This window comes from Pelobates fuscus, chromosome 8, assembly GCF_036172605.1.
Source record: "Pelobates fuscus isolate aPelFus1 chromosome 8, aPelFus1.pri, whole genome shotgun sequence".
Classification (NCBI taxonomy): domain Eukaryota; kingdom Metazoa; phylum Chordata; class Amphibia; order Anura; family Pelobatidae; genus Pelobates; species Pelobates fuscus.
Genome location: NC_086324.1, coordinates 110,451,194 through 110,476,751, shown reverse-complemented (window position 1 = coordinate 110,476,751; position 25,558 = coordinate 110,451,194). Strand labels below are relative to the sequence as shown.

The 25,558-nt window shown below is 44.9% G+C and overlaps 1 protein-coding gene across 2 annotated transcripts in view; it reads left to right on the top strand.

Moving 5' to 3' along the window:
• Positions 1–25,558, top strand: part of HAPSTR1 (HUWE1 associated protein modifying stress responses) — a 118,521-nt gene that overhangs the window by 20,007 nt on the left and 72,956 nt on the right. The window contains exons 3-4 of one of the 2 annotated variants that reach the window (XM_063430221.1): positions 1,833–2,114; positions 6,895–6,933. In XM_063430221.1, the coding sequence (XP_063286291.1) occupies positions 1,833–2,114; positions 6,895–6,933 (321 nt within the window). The remainder of the gene's footprint in view (positions 1–1,832; positions 2,115–6,894; positions 6,934–25,558) is intronic. The other variant, XM_063430223.1, reaches the window with a different exon arrangement.

The window sequence follows — 25,558 nt, the reverse complement described above, 5'->3', positions numbered from 1 at the left end:
CCCTCACTATTTTTAGGGTGAGGGGGGTAGGTAGGGGATAGAATGTTTTGGGTGGGGGGTGACTAGGGGCTTGGGACCCCTAGTCACCTTGATGGGGGGTTCATTTAGGGCCCCCACCCACCGCGCAGGGGTGGGGGTTAGGGGGGGAGGACAGTAGGTCCCCCCCCCCTTATTGTTTTATTAGGGCCCCCACCCACCGCGCAGGGGTGGGGGCTAGGGGGGGAGGACAGTAGGTCCCCCCCCCCTTATTGTTTTATTAGGGCCCCCACCCACCGCGCAGGGGTGGGGGCCAGGGGGGGAAGGACAATAGGTCCCCCCCCTTATTGTTTTATTAGGGCCCCCACCCACCGCTCAGGGGTGGGGGCCGGGGGGAGGACAGTAGGTCCCCCCCCTTATTGTTTTATTAGGGTCTCCACCCACCGCGCATGGGTGGGGGCCAGGGGGGAGGACAATAGGTCCCCCCCTTATTGTTTTATTAGGGTCCCCACCCACCGCGCATGGGTGGGGACCAGGAGGGAGGACAATAGGCCCCCCCCTTATTGTTTTATTAGGGCCCCCACCCACTGCTCAGGGGTGGGGGCCGGGGGGGAGGACAGAAGGTCCCCCCCCCCTTATTGTTTTATTAGGGCCCCCACCCACCGCGCAGGGGTGGGGGCCGGGGGGGGGGGACAGTAGGTCCCCCCCTTATTACCATTTTGTTTTGTTTTTTACAGTGAGCAGCCACAGGCTGCTCACTGTTTAGTGGACATGCCCCTACTCGCGGTATAGCGAGTAGGGGTATTGGGAAGATTTTAATCTCCCTTGTGCTATTATGGGGGTCATATTGACCCCCATAGAGTGAGGGGGGGACCTGGGGGGCTTATGAAGTGGTGGGGAGCACAGCTCCCCACCGCTTCTGTCTTTACATATTACAAGGAGGGAGCTGCACGCCGGTAGCTCCCTCCTTGTAATAAACTGAACGAACAAACTAACACTCAGTGTTAGTTTGTTCATCTGATTTTTTATATTCATTCATTCGTCTGTCTGATGAATGAATGAATAGATGAAATTCCCGTTCGCATGTCCAGGTGTTTCACTGGGCATGTGCGGGAATCTCACAGTCTGTGTAGTGTGGGTAGATGACGTGTCCCACAGGGACTTCACCTACCCACACAAAGATGGCGGCGCCCTGAATAAAGATCGGGGCAGAAGATAAAGAATTAAAAAGAGGTAATGTGGGGGGCTTAGGGGCATTTGGGGGTGACTAGGGGGTCGATTGGATGTAGTGGAGGCGGGAGGGGGGTTAAAAAAAAAACGGGATTCGGCATGACAGTGCCGCTTTAATACATTGCTAAACACAAATACACACACCGGTCATGCCATACGACCTGCCTTTCCCACAGAAACCTCACTTTAACAGTGCTCTCACTTCTGCAAGGGATTTTAGGTAGGAATATGCAAATTAGCTCCACAAAAAGACACATTTTTGCCTCCTAATTCCACTTTATACATGGATTAATTAGACCACGGTGAACCAATGTCCTGTCCATATACTAACTAAAGGTAGTGGTGTTTTGCGTTAATTTTTATAATTTATTTATTTTTTATGGTAGGAGAAGAACATTTATTGTTCTAACTCTAAAGAACTCTAATCAGGTTTAAATTTTTTTGTTTTTTCATATACCGCTATTGTACTAAAACTAAAAAAAAAGTTCACCCATCCTGTTAATGGTATGGGTTTGTGGATGTGTGTTTTGCAATGATATGTACTACGGTTTTTAATTCCTTTTTCTATTTCTGTATTGTAAGTAAAGTTCAAATTTCATTTTCATATGCATCCTTTTGCATTTCAGAAAGTCTGGATGCCCACCAGCGGAGCTTTGACTTGGGAATACAAATTGGCTATCAAAGACGAAATAAGGATGTGTTGGCCTGGGTTAAAAAACGCAGACGAACTATTCGCAGAGAGGATTTGATAAGCTTTCTATGTGGAAAAGTACCACCTCCTAGGAACTCGCGTGCTCCTCCACGAATGACTGTTGTATCACCTAATAGAGGCACTCCAGCAGAAACTGGCTCTTCTGTAGAAACAGACTTGCAGCCTTTCCGGGAAGCAATAGCTCTCCATGGTAACCGTTTCTTGTTAATATTTTTTGTCTTTTTGTGTGTGTGTGGGGGGGGGGGGGGGGGGGTGGTGACTTGGTCAATTTCCTCTGTTCATTTTCAGGGAAACTGTTTTGTAGTACATATCTAAGAATTTTTTTTAAAGGGGACTCTTGGTTGATCCCACTTTAACTTTAAAGTGCAAGTGAATAGTGACAATTCTAATATTTGATAATTATAAAGATATTTAGAATTGGGTTTTTTAAGTAGTTGTTACAGCATACCTCTGTCATTTAGTATTAAAGATGAAATGTCCAAAGCCAGCCAGTGTGGCTTAACTATAATTTGCTACATAGTTAGGCTGGCTACCAGAAGTCCTCCCAATTGGTCTGTGAAGTTATCATCTATTTTTTCATAAGCTTTTCACTTTACATTTTTTGATGTGTTTTTGTATAACGTTGAGAAAAGTGATTTACTGCTGTAATGACTGTTAGAGGATTGAGTCAACAAAGCCTTCTAGCTTGCCAATGTAACTAAATATAGGGTCTTTGGACTGTTTAATGGGTTGCTTGATGCACCATGACCACTCCATATGTGATGTTGCATCCAAACGGCATCACCCCTTTTAATGAGCCTTGCTTTACCAGGTTCTGAGGCTGGGATCTGGCTGATTGTGACAATGGTCAGATCACCACTCCATTCACTTCTCCAAACAACTGGATTTTTAGTTACTGATGGCACTTCTAGTCCAGAATAGATCAAATGCATGTCCTTTTTTGTGGGTGGAAGTGGCGACAATTTGTGTGAAGCAGAGTGCACTCATCAAGTTGAGGAAATCCTGCCCAAGTAGGGAGAGGGTGCCATCAATCCAAGTGTTAGTCTCCCAGTATAAGCCATCTGGCGTGTTCAAGGATTAAACCAGTCAAAAGGTCTGAGAGTTGACGAAATCTCTTCACATCTCATGGGGGTCTGTATATTAACAGTATCCAGAATACTCGATCTATTGAGATGCTGGCAGCTACACATTCAAAAGATTGGGCTATGTGCACTGATATTGTTTTGGGATTTAAGGATGATTTGACACATCATAACTCCACCTCCCTTGCGATCTTGTTTCGGGCGGTGGAGCACTGTGTAATTGCCTGGAATAGCTGCCTCTAGAATAGGCCCTGTATTTTCATCTAGCAGTGATTCTGTAATGCACGCTAATCCGCATGTTTCAGTAAGGTTTGCAATAATGGCTATTTTGTTCCTGTTTTGATTGCACAGGATGGACCTGATAGGGCAGTCTTGGGATTTTGAGTTTTTGCTTTGTACTTTGGAAACTGTGTGTCTTCTAATGGGGATCACACAAAGAGGTTTACTTGATTTGATAGTGTGTTTTTTTAATTTTTATGGCTTCGAGGTTGAATCACTTAATTTGGGCTTGCAGATAGACAGGGTGGTGGAGCAGCTTTGAGTGTCAGGACTTTAAGTTTTAGTTTTCCTCCACGGCAGCTCCTGTCAATCCTTTTGAAGATGCCAAGTGATTTTTAGGGTAACCACTAGCGATGGACTAAGTGCAGCAACTGCTTTTTGAGGTTGTAGGGAATATAGATATGAGCGAGTATAGGTGATCATTCCCACAGCATTGAGGGAGTTTAAGTACCACTATAGGCAACCAGACCTCTTCAGCTCAAATAAGTGGTCTGGGTGTCAGGTCCCTCTAGTTTTAACCCTGCAGCTGAAAACCGTTTCAGAGAAACTGCTATGTTTACACTAGGGTTAATCCAGCCTCTAGTGGCTGCCCGGCGCTAGAGAAAGGTGAGTGTTTTAACCCCTTCAGCTCAGCAGGAGTGGGACCCTGAGGGTTGGGGGGGGACGACGGGACGGGACCTGAAGACCCTATAGTGCCAGGAAAACGAGTTTGTTTTCCTGGCACTATAGTGGTCCTTTAAATAGCTTCTAGTTTATGTAGGGATGTTAGCAGTGGGGGCTGGTCATATTGCCCTGCTTTATAAGATTCAGGCCAGAGTGAGGTGTGAGTGAGATTTTGTACTGCATTGTAGATGGCAGATAAGAAAGCATGCATGTCAGATTACAGGAGTTCAAAACCAATGGGTTTTATTTGAATAGTTTTCATCAATCCGTTTTCTTAGTGTTTAGAAATGAGATCTGAGTGTTGTTGAATGAATGATTGTAACCGCAGCCGGTTCCCCTATTTACCACTATAACATCTTAAAGGATATAATTTAGCCGGGCTAACCATACAGATATCTTAGCCATAATATTATATAGTTAGTAGGAGTTCCTCTATTTAAAATATATAAATAAGAATACAATATAAAATAGGGACTTTCTTGAAAGCAATAAAGTTTTCTCTTTAAATATTTTATTAAATAAAAATATAAAGATAGACCTATATAATACATTACATTAATGTATAGCAGAGTTTATAATATTAAAGTATATGCTTGCAAGATCAGTAAAATAGAAGAACTTTGCAAAGATACAAGGCCATAACTTGGTCAATTCACATGGGAACATCTTATCTATTTTTGGACTAAAACTTAACAGTGCACATGACGTGGAAAATTCCCTGATTTCGGGAATTACACTATCCTAGGACAAGATGGCGTCCTAAAGTCTGAACACCATTGTGTAAAAAACAATATGTTCCATTTATAACAACTTGTCAGTTTGCAAAATCTCTTAAAGACAAAGTACACAGTTTAAGAAATACAACTTTTCATTCTAAAACTTGTAATATTTGCATATGCCCATAACACCCTCTCCATTAAACTGTGGATGACTAATTTAAAGAATAAATGCTCTACGATGCCCAGACTTCTCCAACAGTTATGTTTTATGCTCCCAATGTCTTTGATCATTGTTGTAACGATAAAACATTCTTTTTTTTTTTTTTTTTTTTTAAATTCTTTATTTTTGGTATGCAGGTAGTTACAACAATAGCATTGAACGGCTCGATTATCATAGACATACGATATCAATATTGTGACAAGTTGGGTATGCATACATTTTTTTTTTTTTTTAGGCGATCAGTGTTAAACAATAGCGTCATACAAAGTTATGGTATAAGAGGCAGCTCATTTAACTTGTGTATATATAACAAACAGCTTTGGTGTACTTTGATAAAACTTGATAACTGAGCTATTACATGCTTGTTTAAGTAGGGGTGCTACCAGTAGTAGGTTACAGGCTAACATAAATTTGAGTTGGGTGCTAGTTTCTTCGCATTGCTTAGGGTTGACCACCAGGGGGCAGCGAGTCACTGGGCTAGCTAGGTTTAGATGTTATACAAGGTTCAGGCAATTTAGGTGATATCTATGCAGAGTAGCAGTAGTACTAAATATTGCATTTACAACAGGGATAATAATAAGAGGGGTATGCCAGACTCAATAAGAAACAGTGCTCTGCTAGAATAATAGTTACATGCATATATTGAGATATATATTCAGCCGCTTAGCCACTCTTGCTGCTGCGCTGGTTCGGCGGGCATCGTCAAGTCCTTTATAATTTCCCGCTTGGTGCTTGATCGCTTTGGGACTTGCTAGCCATGGTCTTGCATGCGTTTGTGCTTCTTCCAGCCTCAGCTTTGGGTGCAGAGCGCTGCCTGTGTGCTGTGTCCGCTGCTTTATGTGGGCAGATTTATATTTATCCGATCGATATACATCCTCCTGTGTGCCTGCATCCTTGCCTGAAGAGGAGTGCCCAGGGAGGTCGTTAGCCCGGATGGCACTAGATGGGCTTGGTGGGGAGGCCGCAGCAGTTCTTCGCCACGAGGTAGTAGACTCGTTAGTGCGCTGCTTGCGGTTATGCTCCGTTTCACAGTGCTCGCCATCCGTTTCACAGTGCTCGATCCGAGTATAGAATTAGCTGTGTGTGATGGTGGTCTCCCGTGGGGACCGGGATGACCCCCCCGGCCCAGAGGGGGGGGGGGGGGGTGGCGGATCTCCGGCCAGAGAACTGGGTGAGCGGCCGTCCCACCCGAGCTCAAGCCCATAGGCCTCAGGCCTCGATCGGGCGACTTGGAAGCCGTTGGGGGTCCTGTCGGGTACCCCTCGAATCGCCATCGCCTGGGTGATGTCGGGATTGCTTTTTCGGGCTGGTGTGTGCCCATGGCCCGCAGTTTGCGCCGATTTACCGGCTCCGAGGCAGGAGCTCAGACAAAGCGTGTCTGATCTGGCCGGCGGCCAGGCCCCGCCCCTCGATAAAACATTCTTAACGTGATCTTTGCATGTATAAGATGGTTGGTTAAAAATGAGCAAAGCTTTTTTTCTCTCTGGGAAACAATTAAAAATAACATAAAAGTTCCAGAGTAAGATATTCTTGGATGGATCCTGATAGTAATTGTAATCCAAAGTAGTAAATGTAATCCAAAGTATTTGAAGGCATGTAGTAGTTTATATTCCTTAGACACATTGATGGAGGTTGTGTTTGTACAATACCTGGGTATTTGTTGTAGATTCCAGCTTTTCAAGTATTTGGCTGGAATTAGTTGCAGATCAGCATCATCTGTTATAACCTTTGTGGTGGTGTTGGTATTGGTTGTTGCCATGACATTTGTCTTTGCTTGTTTTTTTTTGTTTTTTTGTTTTTTCCATGAAACCTTTTTACACAGTTTGATGTAGATTGGATACTCTGATATTCTTTTACGTAATAAATTGATAGCATTTTCAACACATTGTCTTAAGTGACATGGATCCCATTATAGTACATGTTATGTTGATACAGCAATCAAAGTGGTATATCAAGAACGCCTCATTTTGCTGGTATTGGAATCTTGGGAACACCTCTATTTCTTACAGATAGACATGACATCAGATGCTATTGTGCTAGAGATGTTAACAGGTAAAATATGTGAAAAATCTTTACATTTGTTATACTTTGTTACTATTTCATCTATCATTATTATACATAGTTAATCTTTCTAGTGTTTTGTTTTATAGATAAACACCCTTGTTTGTGTGTGATTTAGATATATAAAGATAATTTGAAGCAGCAAAGTATTCACCGCATTTATTTAGAATAGTTAATTGGAAACATGACATTATTCATCGTTCTTTGTCCTGTTGGGGAGAAGAAAGCTTTTTCCCTAAGTTACAATTTGTAAATATATAATAACTACAGTTATTATTGTCTTAAAATACCAGAAACACCCCAAAAATTGTCTTAAAACATTTTTACCAAGATTTGACAGCCACTGTGGAAATTCACATTCGTGAGATTGGATGCTTAACAATGTGAATCTTATTTGTTTAAGGATATTTTCCAGTGGCTGTTGGATGGAGCTTAAGGTGAATTTTTTTTATTTTTTTTAAAGTGAGTCAAGAAAGCACTCGTGTATGACATTGAAGGTATATATATTTTTTACTTTACCTTTGTATAGGTGGTCTTAAATTTTTTTTTAATTTGATTAATATATGGATGTTAAATTTATATATATATTTTTTTTCAATTTGAAGTTTATTGGATTTTATGCACATCAAAAAATAGAAAGCAGGAAGGGTATAGGGGGGAAGACAAAAAAGGGGACTGTGCATTAGTATGTTATCTACGCCTGACAAAAGGCAGACTTACCTATGTCAAGTTTTGTCATTTCCCGCCGGCTTAATAGAAAATAAGTCTATGGAGGATCTTGTGAAAGTGAGAATTTAAGACACCATCAAATGTATAGAAAACTTCTTATAGCTTTCTACAAGTGTACAATGAGTCTCTGTAGATGCATAAATATGAAAAATAAAGTGTGTGTGTGTGTAGAAAAACATCGTACATATTTAGACAGATATGGATACATATGTTATCTATTACTATTGGCATTTATATTGTGCCAACATATTCCGCAGTGCTTTATAAAATGGGGACATTTGACATATAAAATTAAAAGACGAGGTGAAGATGGCCCAGCTCAAAGGACATTACACAAGAAATATATATATATAAATATAAATATCTATATATATTTCTTGTGTAATGTCCTTTGAGCTGGGCCATCTTCACCTCGTCTTTTAATTTTATATGTCAAATGTCCCCATTTTATAAAGCACTGCGGAATATGTTGGCACAATATAAATGCCAATAGTAATAGATAACATATTACCAGAATCTATTTCGTATACATGTATAAGTTCGCTCTCTGTCTCTGTCTCTCTCTATATCTATATCTATATCGAGACAGAGAGCGAACTTATAGATGTGTGTGTGTGTGTGTGTGTATATATATATATATATATATATATATATATATATATATATACATACACACATCTATAAGTTCGCTCTCTGTCTCTATATAGATATAGATATAGAGAGACAGAGACAGAGAGCGAACTTATACATGTATACGAAATAGATTCTGGCAGTGGGGGCCAGTAGATAATTATAGAGAGTTTTCTATATAGGGACTGCTTACAGCTGTACACTGAGCAGTCTGGCAGAGGGTGTCTGTAGATGTATATATGTAGAGAGCGAGAGAACTTTCTATATATGGGCAGTGACATGTAGATGAAAAATAGATTTCCATGTACAGACAGCTCTCTATACACCTACCTATAGATATACAGTGAGCAGGCTTTGGGAGAGGGGCGCAGTCAGTAGGAGTCTATATACAGACAGCTCTCTATAGATTATCATGTACATTGTGCAGTCTATAGCTTTGTATATAAATGTATATCTATAGGCACAGTCTTTACATGGAGAGCACTCTGTGTGTGTGTGTGTGTGTGTGTGTATATATATAATATCTATCTATAGCTACTGATAAAGCGCTAGCTGTAGGCACTGTCAATACATGGAGAGCACTCCGTGTAAGCTCTAGGTAGCTGTTGGGAGAGCAGTGCTTGTAGCAGTTCAGAAATCTATCCCTATCCCTATGTTGAGCTATAGCTTGCAGTCGGGGAGGAGGGGACACTGAGGAAACAGAGGATCCCTGTCTGATCCGCCATGGTTCGGCATCTGATAGCTCAAGGGTAGGGAGCGGCTGGCGGTCCTGCGGTGATGGGCGTGGCTTCAACAACGGGTGCCCTGCCACAGTTTGAACTAGGTGACTTGCACTAGGTGGGTCGGGGTATTGGCTGGGCGTCCTGTGCTGGTGAAGTGATTTGTGCCGGGAGGAAGTTTATTTGCAAGAGCACTGACACTCAAAGGAATAGCAGATACAGCAATAACCCTCCCTAGCATGTCTGACAGGGATTGTGAAGGTGCAGGCTAAATAACATGGCTGTCATTTTGTTTTAAATTCATTTTTGTAAAATAAAATGAAAACCGAAGTTTCGTCAGACGAATTGTTATGTCAGTAGAGGAAGTGTCCCAGGCTAGCTAGGTGGCTATTACAAATAACCCTGTTATATTTATTTTATTTCCCCCCCCCCCCAATCTGTTATTTTCTCTACCCATTCTGTATGTGCTTCTTGGTACCAAACTGTTTAACGGCATGAGTTCATATGACTAGTTTAGATCTACCTGTCTAATGAAGTCTTCTACTGATATTTTTTTGTTTTTTTTCATAATCTGGAGATTAGTAAGTGCGGATATTAAAGTATGGTAGAGGATGATCCTGCACTTCAAGAGGCCTTCCGGGAACATGAACAAGAGACATACTTGTCGGGTTGTAGGCAGTACTTTTGCAATAAATTTGCTGTGTTGGCCCAGAAGGGTTGGAGCGTGTGCCATGACCACCAAACGTGTAGCATAGTGCCTACTGTACAACCACACCTCCAGCATGTGCTACTGGATGTTGGCCATATTCTGTGTATTTTTTTTCTGGTACAAAGTACCAGCGGTATAGTATCTTACGCTGAAGTTCGCTGAAGTTCTAGGTTTTGAGATGCATGCCGGGAGTCCCTTATGTGCCGTATATGCCCTTTCCCAATCCCGTATTTCTATGGTTATTCCAGGGGTCTGCAACCTTTAAGACAAAAAGAGCCACTTGGACCAGTTTCCGAAGAAAAAAAAAAAACTGGGAGCCGCAAAACCATTGCAACATTTAAAACAAATATAACACTGCATATATTGTTTCTTACCTTAATGCTATATATACAGGATCGTGCAGTCAGCTGTCAATCTGAAGAAAACAAGGACTTTCACTTAACAATGTAAAATATATTTTTGCAAATTAATAGCTAATTAAAATGTTTAATTTACCTGGTTAATGGGACTTTTGCTCCTGAACCTCAGTGCTCAGTGTCTGCACATCAGGGCTGTAAGACGTCACCTTCATTTTCACACAGGCTTGCAAGCTGTCATCTGTGAGGCGTGATCGATGTTTGTTTTTAATATAGTTCATGTTGGAGAAGACCTGCTCACATACATATGTGGAACCGAAGATCGACAGGACTCCAAATGCATACTTTTTCATGTTTATATAAGTGTTGGGGATGGCATTCCATGTTTCGAATACAAGTTTGTCCTGTTTGGGAAGGTTTTCAATATCACTCTGTAACGGAGCTCCGTGTACTCCGACCGAGTACCCTCCGTTGATGGATGCTCCTAGCGCTCTCAGAGGACTCCAAGAACTGCAGACGACACCACAACCACCGCAGGCTCCACAACCGCCATAGCTTAACTGGAGCCGCGCCGTCTTCCTTCCACCCTGGATCGGCTTCTGTCCTCCAGGACCGTGTGGGGAAGACCTCTCCTCCAGGAGAGCGTATCCGGAACAAGCTCTTACAAGAGCTAAGTGATTAAGAGCTATGGGGAATATGCAGCGCATAGCAATCCCCAGTGTGATATAGCAGTTCCCTCCAATAACGAGACAAGGCTACGTATTGAGGGTCAGAAGAGGTCTGAGGTGCTGGAACACCCAGCCTGGTTTTTATTACCATTTTGAAAATACAGCACACCCACAGGGCGGGACAAAACAACCAATCATACACGTACATCATTAAAACCACTCCCAGTAATTACACACAAAATCCTCCCCTATGTCTGTGATATAATTATGCTACACAAGGGATTAACATAATTATCACAGACAGTAAAAATACAGTTTTTACACAACATTCATAACTCCCAAAATATACATCACATTCGCATAAAAATACATATTCACAATCAATCCATTCAGGGGAACAACATACTCAAAAATCATACGAATTGGACCAGGGGTTCAGAAGTTAGTACAAATGTGCATTTGACCTTCTGGAAGCATGGTTTTACAGGGCCCTCTATCCTGGAGACAATGGGGGGAAGTAATTCAATTATCCAGGACTAGAGGCAGACTCCATTAACCACATGGTTGCAAAACAACATAAAACACTTTAAAATACATAAAGTCACATTTTACACATAACACACAGACATTTCACATATCCCCAGATAGCTGGGATCTGAGCGCACAAAACTACCGAATAGCGCGCAGATCCTATTCACACAGTTCAATTGCCACGGAGCTAAAGTCTTTCCCATAGTCTTTCATTATATGAATAGGCTCCATGGCATAGCCATCTGGGGTATCACCGCTCACACAGGGCCATAGTCATAAGGAAGGAGGCTGGCAAATAGGCTTCTCCACAATCCAGGGAAGCAGGGCAATTTCTCATTTAAAGGGCCAGTTACAAATAGCGATTTGTAACACATCTCCCCTTTGGGGGGAAGACTAACCAGGCACCTGACCTTCTGTCGGTCAGTGCCTCCGTTAGTCGATCCACCAACCCACAATAAACAGATGTCCGAGTAGCCCCCCCACAACATCAAAGTACAGGAACAGCCCACCCACAACACACAGTCACTGCACCTGGGTATTTGGCTGTGGTAACGAGGCCACATGCCGAGGGTACTTGAAGGGCAGAGGCCAACTGCACTCTGCCCAGATGCCAGCTCTTCTGCTGGGGTAGCCTGCAGGACATCAGGCTCTGGACCAGGGAAAAAGGTAGGGCAGAGGCCGACTGCACTCTGCCCAGCTGCCAGCTCTTCTGCTGGGGTAGCCTGCAGGACATCAGGCTCTGGACCAGGGAAAAAGGTAGGGCAGAGGCCGACTGCACTCTGCCCAGCTGCCAGCTCTTCGGCTGGGGTAGCCTGCGGGACATCCGGCTCTGAACCAGGGACAAAGGTAGGGCAGAGGCCGACTGCACTCTGCCCAGCTGCCAGCTCGTCTGCTGGGATGCTTGGGACATAGTCCGGCTCAGTAGCCAAGGGAACATGGACGACAGTAGGGGTTAACATTGCCTCTGTTAACTCTGGTGCCACGCTAGGAGTTACCTGGGGAGGGGAATTTGTACTTACCCCCTCCTCTGGGTGTCCCGGTGAGGGTAGTTGGGGATCTGGAAAGGCTGTCCAGCATTCCTGTAGGTCAGGCACAGAGACCACGGTCCCATCTGCGCCGTCTGGGGGATTGGTGTCTCCCCTTGTTAGGGTAAGCTGCCGCTGGGGAGAGGGTGTGCTGTGCTCCTTTCCCGGAAACACAGGCTGCCGCTGGAGAGGGAGACCGCCTGTCTCCACTCCCGTAACATTGTCCTGTTGCTGTAGAGAGGGACCAACTGTCTCTGCTCTCTGTAGGACACACTGCTGCTGGGGGGGAAGGACGGCACCTTCGGCCCCCTGGGGTACACACTGCCGCTGGAGAGGGAGACCGCCTGTCTCCACTCCCTTACCATTGTCCTGTTGCTGTAGAGAGGGACCAACTGTCTCTGCTCTCTGTAGGACACACTGCTGCTGGGGGGGAAGGACGGCACCTTCGGCTCCCTGACACTCACTCTGGGGTTGGGGATCTTCCCAGTAAACCTCTACGATATCCTTCCAGCTGAAGGGCTCTAGACCTGGTTCTGCTTGTCGGGTAGGTTGGGGCTGCACGGAGCTGAGCAGGTGTAGGTAGTCTTGCTCCAGCTCCCACTCCCTTGTTACCAGGTGGGTCATGTCTTCTCTCACCTCGCGTTCGTCAGCCCAGACATACATGCCCATCCGGTAGTCGTAGATGTCCCAAAACCTAGACTCCTCCGTGCTGCCGAAACCAAGATCCTCCTCCATGGCATCCTGAAGTAGACCAGGACCATCATAATCATCCCCCTCCGGTAGGTCGTGCTCGGCCGTCCAGGGAGTAAGTCGAATGGTATGCCACCAGAGGGCCTGGTATGCGTTGTCTAGCCCGATCTCTCGCCATACCAGGGTCTCCAGTCTTGCCACCCACTCATCTAGGGGCTGCTCCCCCAATAGACATATTCGCATTGCCACACGCTTCTGTAGCCGCTGCTCATCACTGGGGAGGCCCTCACCTCGCCGCCACTGGGCCTCTTCCAGGGCATCATACCAGAGTTCCCTTCTGGCTGCATCCCTGTAATCTGCGGCCTCCTTCTCCTCCTCATCATGGAACGCTGTCCGCAAACCAGCTGATTCCATCCTGTTGTAGCCAGGGGCGCTGCCCAATGGCTAGCGTTGCCCTCAATTGTAACTCCAAACGTTACCAGTGTCTCTGAGCTGCTTCTCCTCGCACTAGGACGGCAATACCACCGCTTGCCACCCATGTAACGGAGCTCCGTGTACCCCGACCGAGTACCCTCCGTTGATGGATGCTCCTAGCGCTCTCAGAGGACTCCAAGAACTGCAGACGACACCACAACCACCGCAGGCTCCACAACCGCCATAGCTTAACTGGAGCCGCGCCGTCTTCCTTCCACCCTGGATCGGCTTCTGTCCTCCAGGACCGTGTGGGGAAGACCTCTCCTCCAGGAGAGCGTATCCGGAACAAGCTCTTACAAGAGCTAAGTGATTAAGAGCTATGGGGAATATGCAGCGCATAGCAATCCCCAGTGTGATATAGCAGTTCCCTCCAATAACGAGACAAGGCTACGTATTGAGGGTCAGAAGAGGTCTGAGGTGCTGGAACACCCAGCCTGGTTTTTATTACCATTTTGAAAATACAGCACACCCACAGGGCGGGACAAAACAACCAATCATACACGTACATCATTAAAACCACTCCCAGTAATTACACACAAAATCCTCCCCTATGTCTGTGATATAATTATGCTACACAAGGGATTAACATAATTATCACAGACAGTAAAAATACAGTTTTTACACAACATTCATAACTCCCAAAATATACATCACATTCGCATAAAAATACATATTCACAATCAATCCATTCAGGGGAACAACATACTCAAAAATCATACGAATTGGACCAGGGGTTCAGAAGTTAGTACAAATGTGCATTTGACCTTCTGGAAGCATGGTTTTACAGGGCCCTCTATCCTGGAGACAATGGGGGGAAGTAATTCAATTATCCAGGACTAGAGGCAGACTCCATTAACCACATGGTTGCAAAACAACATAAAACACTTTAAAATACATAAAGTCACATTTTACACATAACACACAGACATTTCACATATCCCCAGATAGCTGGGATCTGAGCGCACAAAACTACCGAATAGCGCGCAGATCCTATTCACACAGTTCAATTGCCACAGAGCTAAAGTCTTTCCCATAGTCTTTCATTATATGAATAGGCTCCATGGCATAGCCATCTGGGGTATCACCGCTCACACAGGGCCATAGTCATAAGGAAGGAGGCTGGCAAATAGGCTTCTCCACAATCCAGGGAAGCAGGGCAATTTCTCATTTAAAGGGCCAGTTACAAATAGCGATTTGTAACACACTCCATTTATGATTCTGAGCCAGAATGGCCTTCTGACAGGCAACATCCTCAAGAGTAGCGGTCAAGTATTTGAACTTGGACACCCATATATCTTTGTCGGCTATATCGGCCAGTTCCATCTCAAGATCAGGTTGACTTACACCTGCAAATGCAGTCATATTCAATAGGGATGGATCGATCGCCAGGGGAGTGACAGGGAAGGATAATGTGTTTTTTTCCTCTCTGAACTCACAGAATCGATTCCCAAACGAGCTTTGCATTGCGGTGATTGCAGACTTGAAATATTCCAAATTTATCGTATCATGACTTTGTTTGAACTCTCTCAAAGAGGGAAAGTGAGACAGTGTACCTCTCTGGAAATCTTTGACAAACACTGTCAACTTGCGCTCGAATGCCAAAACCTCCTCCAGCATGTGCAGGGCTGTGCCTCCTTTCCCCTGAAGGGTTGTATTTAGCGTGTTTAGATGGGCTGTCATGTCTACCATAAAATGTAATTTTTCCAGCCACTCTGGCTGTTCCAGCTCAGCAAAGGTGAGCTCTTTGCTGGCCAGGAAGGTTTTTACTTCTTCCAAACATGTGACAAAGCGTTTTAGCACCTCGCCTCTGGACAGCCACCGGACCTTGTTGTGAAGCAGGAGGTCAGAATATGTGCTTTCCACCTCATCCAATAGCAAACGAAACTGGCGGTGATTTAAACCCTTTGCCATTATCTTATTAACAATCTGAATGACCACATCCATCACTTTTGTGCATTCAGGGGGAAATGTTTGAGCACACAATGCCTCTTGGTGCAGGATGCAATGAAATGACAGCAGTGTTCTACCCAGCGCCTTCTGCAGTAGAGCCACAAAGCCCTTCTGTGCTCCTCTCATGCTCGGTGCCCCATCAGTAGCCACTGAGACCAGGTGGTTGGTGTTTATTTCTTTAGCACTTAAAAAGTCCAGGACAGCCTTACAGATATCCTCACCCCTTGTTTGGTTTTTTAGTGGTATCAGCTCAATCAGTTCTTCCTGTGGCCCAAAAGAGTTCACATATCGGCAGAACAGCGCTATTTGTTCAATATCACTTTTATCTTTGGACTCATCACAGGCGATGGAGTACGCCACAGCTGAATTAATGTCTTGAATTTGCTGTTTGCTAATGTTTTCTGCCATTTTTAGGGTTCTGTCTTTAACAGTCTTCGCAGAGAGAGGCATGTCTTTGATTTTCTGCACAATTTCATTCTTGTTTTTGAAGTCCATGTATAGATGTTCCGAAATATTAATGAATGCTTCTTTTATATACTCTCCATCTGTGAACGGCTTCCCGTGCTTGACTATTTCCTGAGCGGCTACAAAACTAGCATATGTTGTGGAATTTGCAGACTTCACCCACTTCTTGAAATTATTTTTGCTCCTATCAACCTTCCTCATAAGTTCTGCAATGGCTTTTCGTCTCTCATCTCCATCTGGATATTTTTCAGCAAAGGCTGTGTGTTTATTGTGGAAATGTCTTGCAATATTTGACTTTTTGTTGTTTGCAAATTTCTCACCACATATTAAGCATACTGGTAAACCAGTCTTGTCAGTAGAGAATGCAAATGATTCTGTCCATGTATCATTAAACACTCTGTTTTCTTCAGAAATTTTTCTTTTCTTGCCTTTATCCATGGCTGGCCTACCGGGGGTCCAAAACAGGGACGTAATTAGAAATCAGAGGGCCCCATAGCAAAATCAATGCCCCAAAATGCCATAGAAAATTAATCAGGGCCCCAGTCTACTATAAATCATAATCAGTGCCTGATGTAAATAATAATTAATAATGAGGGCCCAATGTCATCCTCGTCATTATAAAAAGAACTTTGTTGTCACTTTTTTTTCCTTCTGATTGCTTAAAAAGATGACAACAAAGTATTAGTAACCCAGCTACTAAGGATTATGGCTGCGCTATGCTCAGTTACCCTTTATGTATTATGGTCACAATTGTCCACAAAAGCTGGTTATGCGTAACACATTTAATTTCATTATTATGACTGATCATACAGTTTACTACAGCAGATTTCAAGTAGTATCTATTAACAAGTATTAACATGCCTCCTAACATTTCAAATGGACAAAGGAATACTTGAAGAACAATATATCTTATTTATACAGACCGATTTCTAACCACATTTATTGTAGTTTAAAGACACATTACTGGGAGTATTATTGCTGTGGAGCTCCGTTATACACTCAGACACATTACTGGGAGTATTATTGCTGTGGAGCTCTGTTATACACTCAGACACATTACTGGGAGTATTATTGCTGTGGAGCTCTGTTACACACTTAGACACATTACTGGGAGTATTATTGCTGTGGAGCTCTGTTATACACTCAGACACATTACTGGGAGTATTATTGCTGTGGAGCTCTGTTATACACTCAGACACATTACTGGGAGTATTATTGCGGTGGAGCTCCGTTATACACATTACTGGGAGTATTATTACTGTGGAGCTCTGTTATAAACTCAGGCACATTACTGGGAGTATTATTGTGGTGGAGCTCTGTTATAAACTCAGGCACATTACTGGGAGTATTATTGTGGTGGAGCTCCGTTATATACTCAGACACATTACTGGGAGTATTATTACTGTGGAGCTCTGTTACAAACTCTGACACATTACTGGGAGTATTATTGCGGTGGAGCTGTGCTGTAGACTCAGACACATTTATTGTAGTTTAAAGACATACTACTGTCAGTATTATTTTGGTGGAGCTCTGCTGTAGACTCACCAACAAAATGGAGCTCCTAGAAAAGAGGGGCAATGATGATAGAAATGAGTGACAAAGGAATTTGGGAAATAGGGACTTCTCCTCCTAAATAGGAATACTTGGGATTTATGTTTTATTATATGATATAAATTACACTTAAAAAAAAAAAAAAAAAAAAAATACATTGTACACTAGTGGCACATTAAATTGGATAAAAATGTCTTTAAGTTCTGTCTGTGTAAGTGTGTGGGCCGGGCTCACCCCCCCCCCCCCCCCCGAGGCATCACTTCACTTACCTCACACTGGTGCCTGGCACGCTGCTGCTGCTGCTGCTGCTGCTGACGGGAGTCTGGACGGATGTCATCTTCCTCCTCGCAGTCGTAGACCTGCATGCGCGCCGCTGCCCTCGGATCTGACAGCGGGCGGGAAGGAGACGTCAGGACGGTGCGCAACTACAGCGCCCGCCACAGTGGGGAGTGTCAGGGCGCACAATGCGCCTCCTCCCCTCCCTAGTATCCGCCCCGGAGCCGCGGCAAAGGTTCAAAAGAGCCACATGCGGCTCCGGAGCCGCGGGTTGCCGACCCCTGGGTTATTCCAACACTCCATGCCAGGCCCTCTTGGCTGTTTCCATATGTTGTCACAGCTTTATTCAGCAGATTGTATCCCTGGGACATGGTTTTCTTTGGGGTAGAGGGGCTGACGCATATTTACTCAAATTTAGACATGTGCTTTGGTTTTGTGAGGTCTAGCGATAAACATAGGTTTTCAACCTAGTACGATTTTAGTTGGAGGTATGAGAAGAGGGCCCTATGTGGAAGGTTGTGTTCGGCCTGCACCTCGGGGAAAGGTAGCAGCTGGCCTCTGTCAAAAACTTTGTATATGTGGTGAACTCCTTTACCCGTCCAAGTTTCCCAATTGAATGTTGGGACCAGGTATCCCACCGTCTGCAGCGGCGTGGCTAGTGGTACCCGAGGTTCCAATACCACTCTATCCCTCACAGTGTCCCATACCTGAAATGGGGTCTATGCATTGAGCAGTAAATGGGAGATTGATGGTCTTGAACGCTTTGGCATACAGAGCAATGACCTAAGTGCCCAGTGAGACTCCACTCTGACCCATTGTGGTGCTACGGAGGGGTGCAATATTATGGAGGAAGGCTGCTCTGTTATATGCGGCGAGGTTGGGGAGACCTAGGCCTGCATTCTCCACCACCTGCTGGAGCAGTTTCGATGCTACTCATACTTTTTTTCCCCCTCCCATATAAAGGACACCAAAATGTGTTGCATGTTCTTCAGGTAGTGTTTCGGTAGCAAGAGTTGCAGCATTCAAAAGAGGTATTGGACTTAAGGTATAAGTGTCATTTTTACTGCTGCTATGTGGCCCAGCCAGGGGATGTTATTGTTACAAATACCCTCTGCCTGCCGCTTTGTTACAATGTATCCGTTCCTTCTTTCCTCTTAATAAACCACAAAACTAATTCACCATGTCTTTTGTATGAGCGAATGACCGACCACCCTGCAGGAGGAGTGTGCCACTTATTAGCCGCCCAGAAGCTGCGGTTTGCCTTGTTAACCTTTTTCACCTCTAAACCACTGAACAAAATGCTGAACGACTGACCACCCTGCAGGAGAAGTGTGCCACTTATTAGCCACCCAGAAGCTGCGGTTTGCCTTGTTAACCTTTTTCACCTCTAAACCACTGAACAAAATGCTGAACGACTGACCACCCTGCAGGAGAAGCGTGCCACTTATTAGCCACCCAGAAGCTGCGGTTTGCAGTTAACTGCAGCTTAATTGACAAACGGCTGGGTGGTCGTCGTGGCGTCGGCCATCTTTAAACCTGCCGAACGCCCAGTGGGGTTTGTCGTTGACCACATGGTACTGTTTTGGTCATTATTTTACACGAACCCCGCTGGGACTTCCAGACTTTCATCCGTTTATAAACATACAAACGCAGCGCCGTTCGGCACTTTCATAATTCCGAAACTAGACCTACCCTATGACTGGAAATCATGGAAATAATCCTGGGCTGAATTATACCGAACGACCGTGGAGAAAACTTTGACCCCATGGCGATTCAACTGCATTTGTGAGATCTGAGTGCTTTTCGGACATATTGAGCGCTCAGATCCAAGCTATCTGGGCATATGTTGGACATAGGGGTTGAATTATGTATAATGAGCTATGTATTTTATGCAGTTTTGTTACAGTCTCAACTTAAGGATATTTTTCTGTAGCTGGAGATAATTAAGTTACTACGGTCACTTAAGCCAGTTATCTCCAGGATAGAGGGGAGGGTTCAGAAAGATGCACTTTATCCCTGTGTTCCATCAGGTCCAGAGGGTTGTGCACCTGGCCTGAAAATGTGTATAAAAGAAATGCAAGTTGTTCAATAAACCAGTTTTTCTTACCCTCAACTCGCAGCCTCGACTCGTGTTGTAGGGAAATCCTAATCACTAGCTCTGCTCAGCGCTCCAAGCATCTTCTACACTTCCAGGGATAATCAGTAGTTGCTGAAGTGGAACTTTTCACCACTCTCCAAGCTCGGGGACAAGGACATCCGGGCGATCCAACCCTCAGCTAGCCTTGAGCAACCGTAACAGTAATGTCTTCCCCATGACTTGAGGGTTTCCGTAAACTTTTTAGCAGTCGGACTTGGTTTTCACGGAATAAGTGGGTAGGATTTTTTGTGAGTTTTAGACCCAGCATCGATTTGCTCTAGTGATCGGGTCGGCAGGGACACCCATCCCAGGTACTCCTCAATTTTTGCAGGTGAAAGCTGGGGTGTTGTCGGGTCTTTACTTAAATTTTAGATGGACTCGTAATAGTCCGCAAATACATCACTGATGTCTCTGGGGGTTACCTTCTTCTCTCCTCATCTCTGCAGGTAGCGTGGCACATTAAATCAACATGCAACCTGCAGAGATGTTCCCGTTCTGCTGAACGCTGCTGGAGGAAGTCTCACACTGAGTCAGACTTTCTACACTACAAATTCATATTGCGTTCATACAGCACAGCCTTTGCCCTTTCCAACATTCATACTTTTGTTCTCTTAGCTCATGCTCTCACAATACCAGGCGTCTCTTTGATACCTTTAACTCGTCTTTGCCCTGCTGCGGCCACCCCCCAAACTAACCTTATAGCCGATAGTTTTGCATGCTACTTTACTGACAAGATTGAACAGCTAAGGAAATAAATCTAACCACCTTGCCCTTCACTTTCTCAACCACACCTGGATCATGCCTCTCCAACCTTCCCCCAGGCTACTGAACAAGAGGTGGCAGCGCTTATCCTTTCCTCTCTCCCGACCACTTGCCTGCTTGATCTTGTCCCGTTTCACCTTATCAGATCTCTCTCCTCTTGTCTTGTGCCCTCCTTAACACACATCTTCAACTGCTTTTTCTTCTGCTGTCCTTAAACATGCTACTGTAGTACCCATCTTAACCCGTTAACGCCGTTGCGGCGGCATAGAACGCCATAACGGTTGAAGCCCTTGGAGCGCCCGGGATACTTACCTTCCCGGCGCTACGTTTCGGGAGGACTGCCTGACAGCCCAGGCAGCCTTCCCACGGCAAAATAAGTTTGGTCCTTAACCCCTTAAGGACACATGACGTGTGTGACATGTCATGATTCCATTTTATTCCAGAAGTTTGGTCCTTAAGGGGTTAAGGGGTTAAGCAGACTGTGATTGTTTATTGTTGTGACTTAGTTGATGATCAGATCACATTGTATGACCAATTTGTGCAGAAATCCATATCATTCCAAAGGGTTCACATACTTTTTCTTGCAACTGTATAAGGCTTGCATTTAATTTTTTTGACATTGAAATTTGCCAGATTGGTTATGTTGCCTTTGAGAGTGTTTAGTAACCCAGGAATGAGAATTACCCCCATGAAGGCATACCATTTGCAAAAGTAGACAACCCAAGGTATTGCAAGTGGGGTATGTCCAGTCATTCTTAGTAGCCACTTAGTCACAAACACTGGCCAAATATTAGTTTTTTGCTTTTTTCACACAAAACCAAATATGAACGCTAACTTTGGCCAGTGTTTGGGACTACTAAAGTGGCTACTAAAAAATACTAAACATACCCCACTTTCAATACCTTGGGTTGTCTACTTTTTCAAATGGTATGCCATTATGGGGGTAATTCTCATTCCTGGGCTACCACACCGTCTCAAAGGTAACATTACTAATCTGGCAAATTTCAATTTGAAAACGGAACATTCTATATTTGACCCTGTAACTTTCCAAAACACCATAAACCCTGTTAAAGGGGGGCACTGTTGTACTCGAGAGACATTGCTGGTTACAAATATGTGCATTTTTTTGGCAGTAAAACCTAACCGTATTATGACATTCACAGCTAAAATGTCAGACGGAAATACAAATTTAAAAAAAAAAAATCTTCTTTTCTCACATTTTTTTAAATTTTATTCATAATAAATTATGTTCCATATATGAATGGTTAATGATAAATTAAAGCCCTGTTTCTCCTGACCAAAATGATATATAATAAGTGTGGGTGCACTTAATGTGACAGCGGTGAATTACGGTTGAACAGACATATAGCACAAATTACAGTTTTTGTTTACGTTTTGTTTTGATCAGAACGTGCACTATTGACTCCGTCCTGAAGGGGTTAAAAAAAAAAAATAGTCTCGACCCATCTTCCCCTTCTATCGTCCTATATCCCTGCTCCCTTTTTCCTCAAAGCTTCTTGAAAGACTAGTCTTTTCCCGTCTAGCCTGCTTCCTCAACTCCAACTCTCTTTGACCCTCTTCAGTCCTGCATCCACCTCCTCCACTCTACTGTGACTGCCCTTATCAAAGTCACAGTAGAGTGGAGGAGGCGGATGCAGGACAGCTAAATCCAAAGGTCACTACTCCATACTAATTCTTCTTGACCTTTCTGCTGCCTTTGACACCGTTGATAATGTTCTCCTTCTCCAAACTCTTCAATCACTCTGTCTCTGTTAATCTGTCCTCTCGTGGTTTTCCTCTTATCTCTCCCAACGCTCATTCAGTGTCTCCTTTTCTGATGATACCTCCGCCATTCGTCTTGTCTCAGTTCGAGTCCCCCAAGGCTCTGTACTTGGTCCCCTTCTATTTTCTCTTTACACTGCCTCTCTTGGCAAACATATTACCTCATTTGGATTCCAATACCACCTACGCAGATGACACACAGATATATCTCTCCTCCCCGGACCTCTCCCCTGATGTCCTGCAATGTGTCACCTCTTGTCTTTCTTCTATCTCTGATTGGATGTCCTCCCGCTTTCTGAAACTGAATCTTTCCAAAACAGAACTTCTTGTCTTTCCGCCTCATAATATTAATAGTCCTCTCTGGCTCTGCCTTCAGATTGCTGAGTATCAGCCCATCCTTACAAGCATGTTGTCTTGGTGTTACTTTTGATTCTGGCCCCACCTTTGAGCCTCACATCCGGTCTGTTGTCAAATCATGCCAATTCTTGTCCATGCACTAGTAATCTCTCGCATGGACTATTGTAACTCTCTCCTAATTTGTCTTCCCAATAGCTGTATTGCCCTGCTGCAGTCTGTAATGGATGCTGCTGCCAGACTAATTTTCCTTTCTAGTCGGTTCTCACACGTTACCCCTCTGTCAGTCCTTACATTGGCTTCCTGTGTACTACTGGAGTCAATTAAAAGTGCTAACCCATACCTATAAAGCACTGAATAATATTAGCCCCTCTTATATCTCCTAACAGATCCATAGGTATGCCCCTATGTCTGTCTGGAAACATAATAGCAATGTCCAAAATTAGCATAGCACTTCTTTTCAGCATAAGAAGACTGTTTGTGGTAGTCATCCAACTAAATGGCAAAGTGTTTTCTTAAATCACCTTTAGAGGTGCATCCAAAGTCTCTTTCACAAGCATCTGTCCTGTCTTTTTTTTTTTCTTCTTCTAATTCCAGCATGCTTTGCCGTCATCGTTGAGTCCATTATAAGGATTTGAAATAGTCCACTTATTTCCCATGTATAATTGGTTATGGGAATGATCTTTAATAGGTTCTTTGTGAAATACCAGTGTAGGACCCATTAGCAATAATTTCACTGTGATCTCTTTTTGAGATGGTTTTTGGAGGTTGTCCTCCCGATCATAGAACTTATATTATGTGCAGTCCAATTCAGTTCAGGTGCTTCTTGGTTGTTCACATAATCCCAATGCGTTTTTTTTTTTTAATTCTTTATTTTTGAGTGCAGTTATTGACAGAACAACTTGCCTAGCCACAACAGCCATGGCAAAAACTTTATAGGTCACAAGCATGTGGCAGTAGAACAAATGCACATTTTTAAAAATTATAGAACAAGTGGTTTCCAAAGTGCAACGTTACAATGTTATGTACGGTCAGTCTGTCTAGGAGCGAGAGTAACTAGGTGGTAACTGTGATGTCTCTAGACAAGGGACTGTTAACTATTGATTTATAACGTAACTTCCTCACGGGTCGGGCACAGGTAATCTGTAGCTTAGTCAAGAGTGGTAGATAGGGGTGTCTAGTCTGGGTACACTTTCGTGTCGTCCTTGTTGGGAGTGGCCCGGTTGTGCAGTCCTTAAAGCGGCACTGTCATGCCGAACTTACCTTTCCTCAATCTCTTCCTCTTCTCCCCCTCTCTCAGGATCTGTTATTCTTTTCTTCCTGTCTTCTTTAGTTTTCTTTAAAACCATAAGACAAAGTAGGGACTCTTTGTCTTATGGGATTCCTCCGCTTGACCAGCTGTGACCAGCGGAGGAGCAAAGTGTGCTTCATTTCCGCTGGTCAGAGCAATTTTCCCATGATCCCTAGCTTTCCTCCCAGTTCCCACAATACTTCCTGTCAGTATTGCCGAAAGTCCTGTCACTTAGACAGAACGCCGGCAAAACTGCCGAATTGCATCCTAACAGAATGAGAAGAGTTTCTCCATTGGTGTTAGGATGCAATTCGGTACTTTGTTCGGATCGGAATTTCATTCAAATGAATGAAACTCCGATCCTATTCATTGCTGTGGCTGCATCTTGCAGCCGCTTAGTAGATAACTCCCTAATTCCCACGGTATCAGGGAGCTATCTACTAAAAGGCTGAAAGACCTAAATTGGTCTTTCAGCCAAATTTACTAACACCAAGTAAAAATGACTTGGTAATAGTAAATAATATGCCCCTACTCGCTATACAGTGAGTAGGGGCATGTCTAGTAAGCAGTGAGCAGCCTGTGGCTGTTCACTGTAGAAAAAAAATAAAAAAAATATTGCCCCCCACCCCTAAATGACGGGTGGGGGCCGTAAAGTAAAATAAGGGAGGGAGACCTATTGTCCCCCCCCCCCGGCCCCCACCCCTGAGCGGTGGGTGGGGGCCATAAAGATAATGAGGGGGGGGGACCTACTGTCCTCCCCCCCGGCCCCCACCCCTGGGCGGCGGGTGGGGGCCATAATAGTAGTAGGGGGGGGGGGGACCTACTGTCCTCCCCCCCGGCCCCCACCCCTGGCCGGCGGGTGGGGGCCATAATAGTAATAAAGGGGGGGGGGACCTACTGTCCTCCCCCCCGGCCCCCACCCCTGGGCGGCGGGTGGGGGCCATAATAGTAATAAGGGGGGGGGGACCTACTGTCCTCCACCCCCCGGCCCCCACCCCTGGGCGGCGGGTGGGGGCCATAATAGTAATAGGGGGGGGGGACCTACTGTCCTCCCCCCCCCCGGCCCCCACCCCTGGGCGGCGGGTGGGGGCCATAATAGTAATAAGGGGGGGGGGACCTACTGTCCTCCAGCCCCCGGCCCCCACCCCTGGGCGGCGGGTGGGGGCCCTAATGGAAAAAAGGGGGGGGGAACTACTGTCCTCCCCCCCGGCCCCCACCCCTGGGCGGCGGGTGGGGGCCATAATAGTAATAAGGGGGGGGGGGGGATCTACTGTCCTCCCCCCCCCGGCCCCCACCCCTGGGCGGCAGGTGGGGGCCATAACGATAATGGGGGGGGGACCTACTGTCCTCCCCCCGCCCCCACCCCTGGGCGGCGGGTGGGGGCACTAAGTAAATCCCCCCCCCCCATCAAGGGGACTAGGGGTGCCCAAGCCCCTAGTCACCCACCCCCCACCCAAATAAAAAATGCCCCTACCTACCCCCCTCACCCTAAAAAATAGTGAGGGGGGAATAAAATT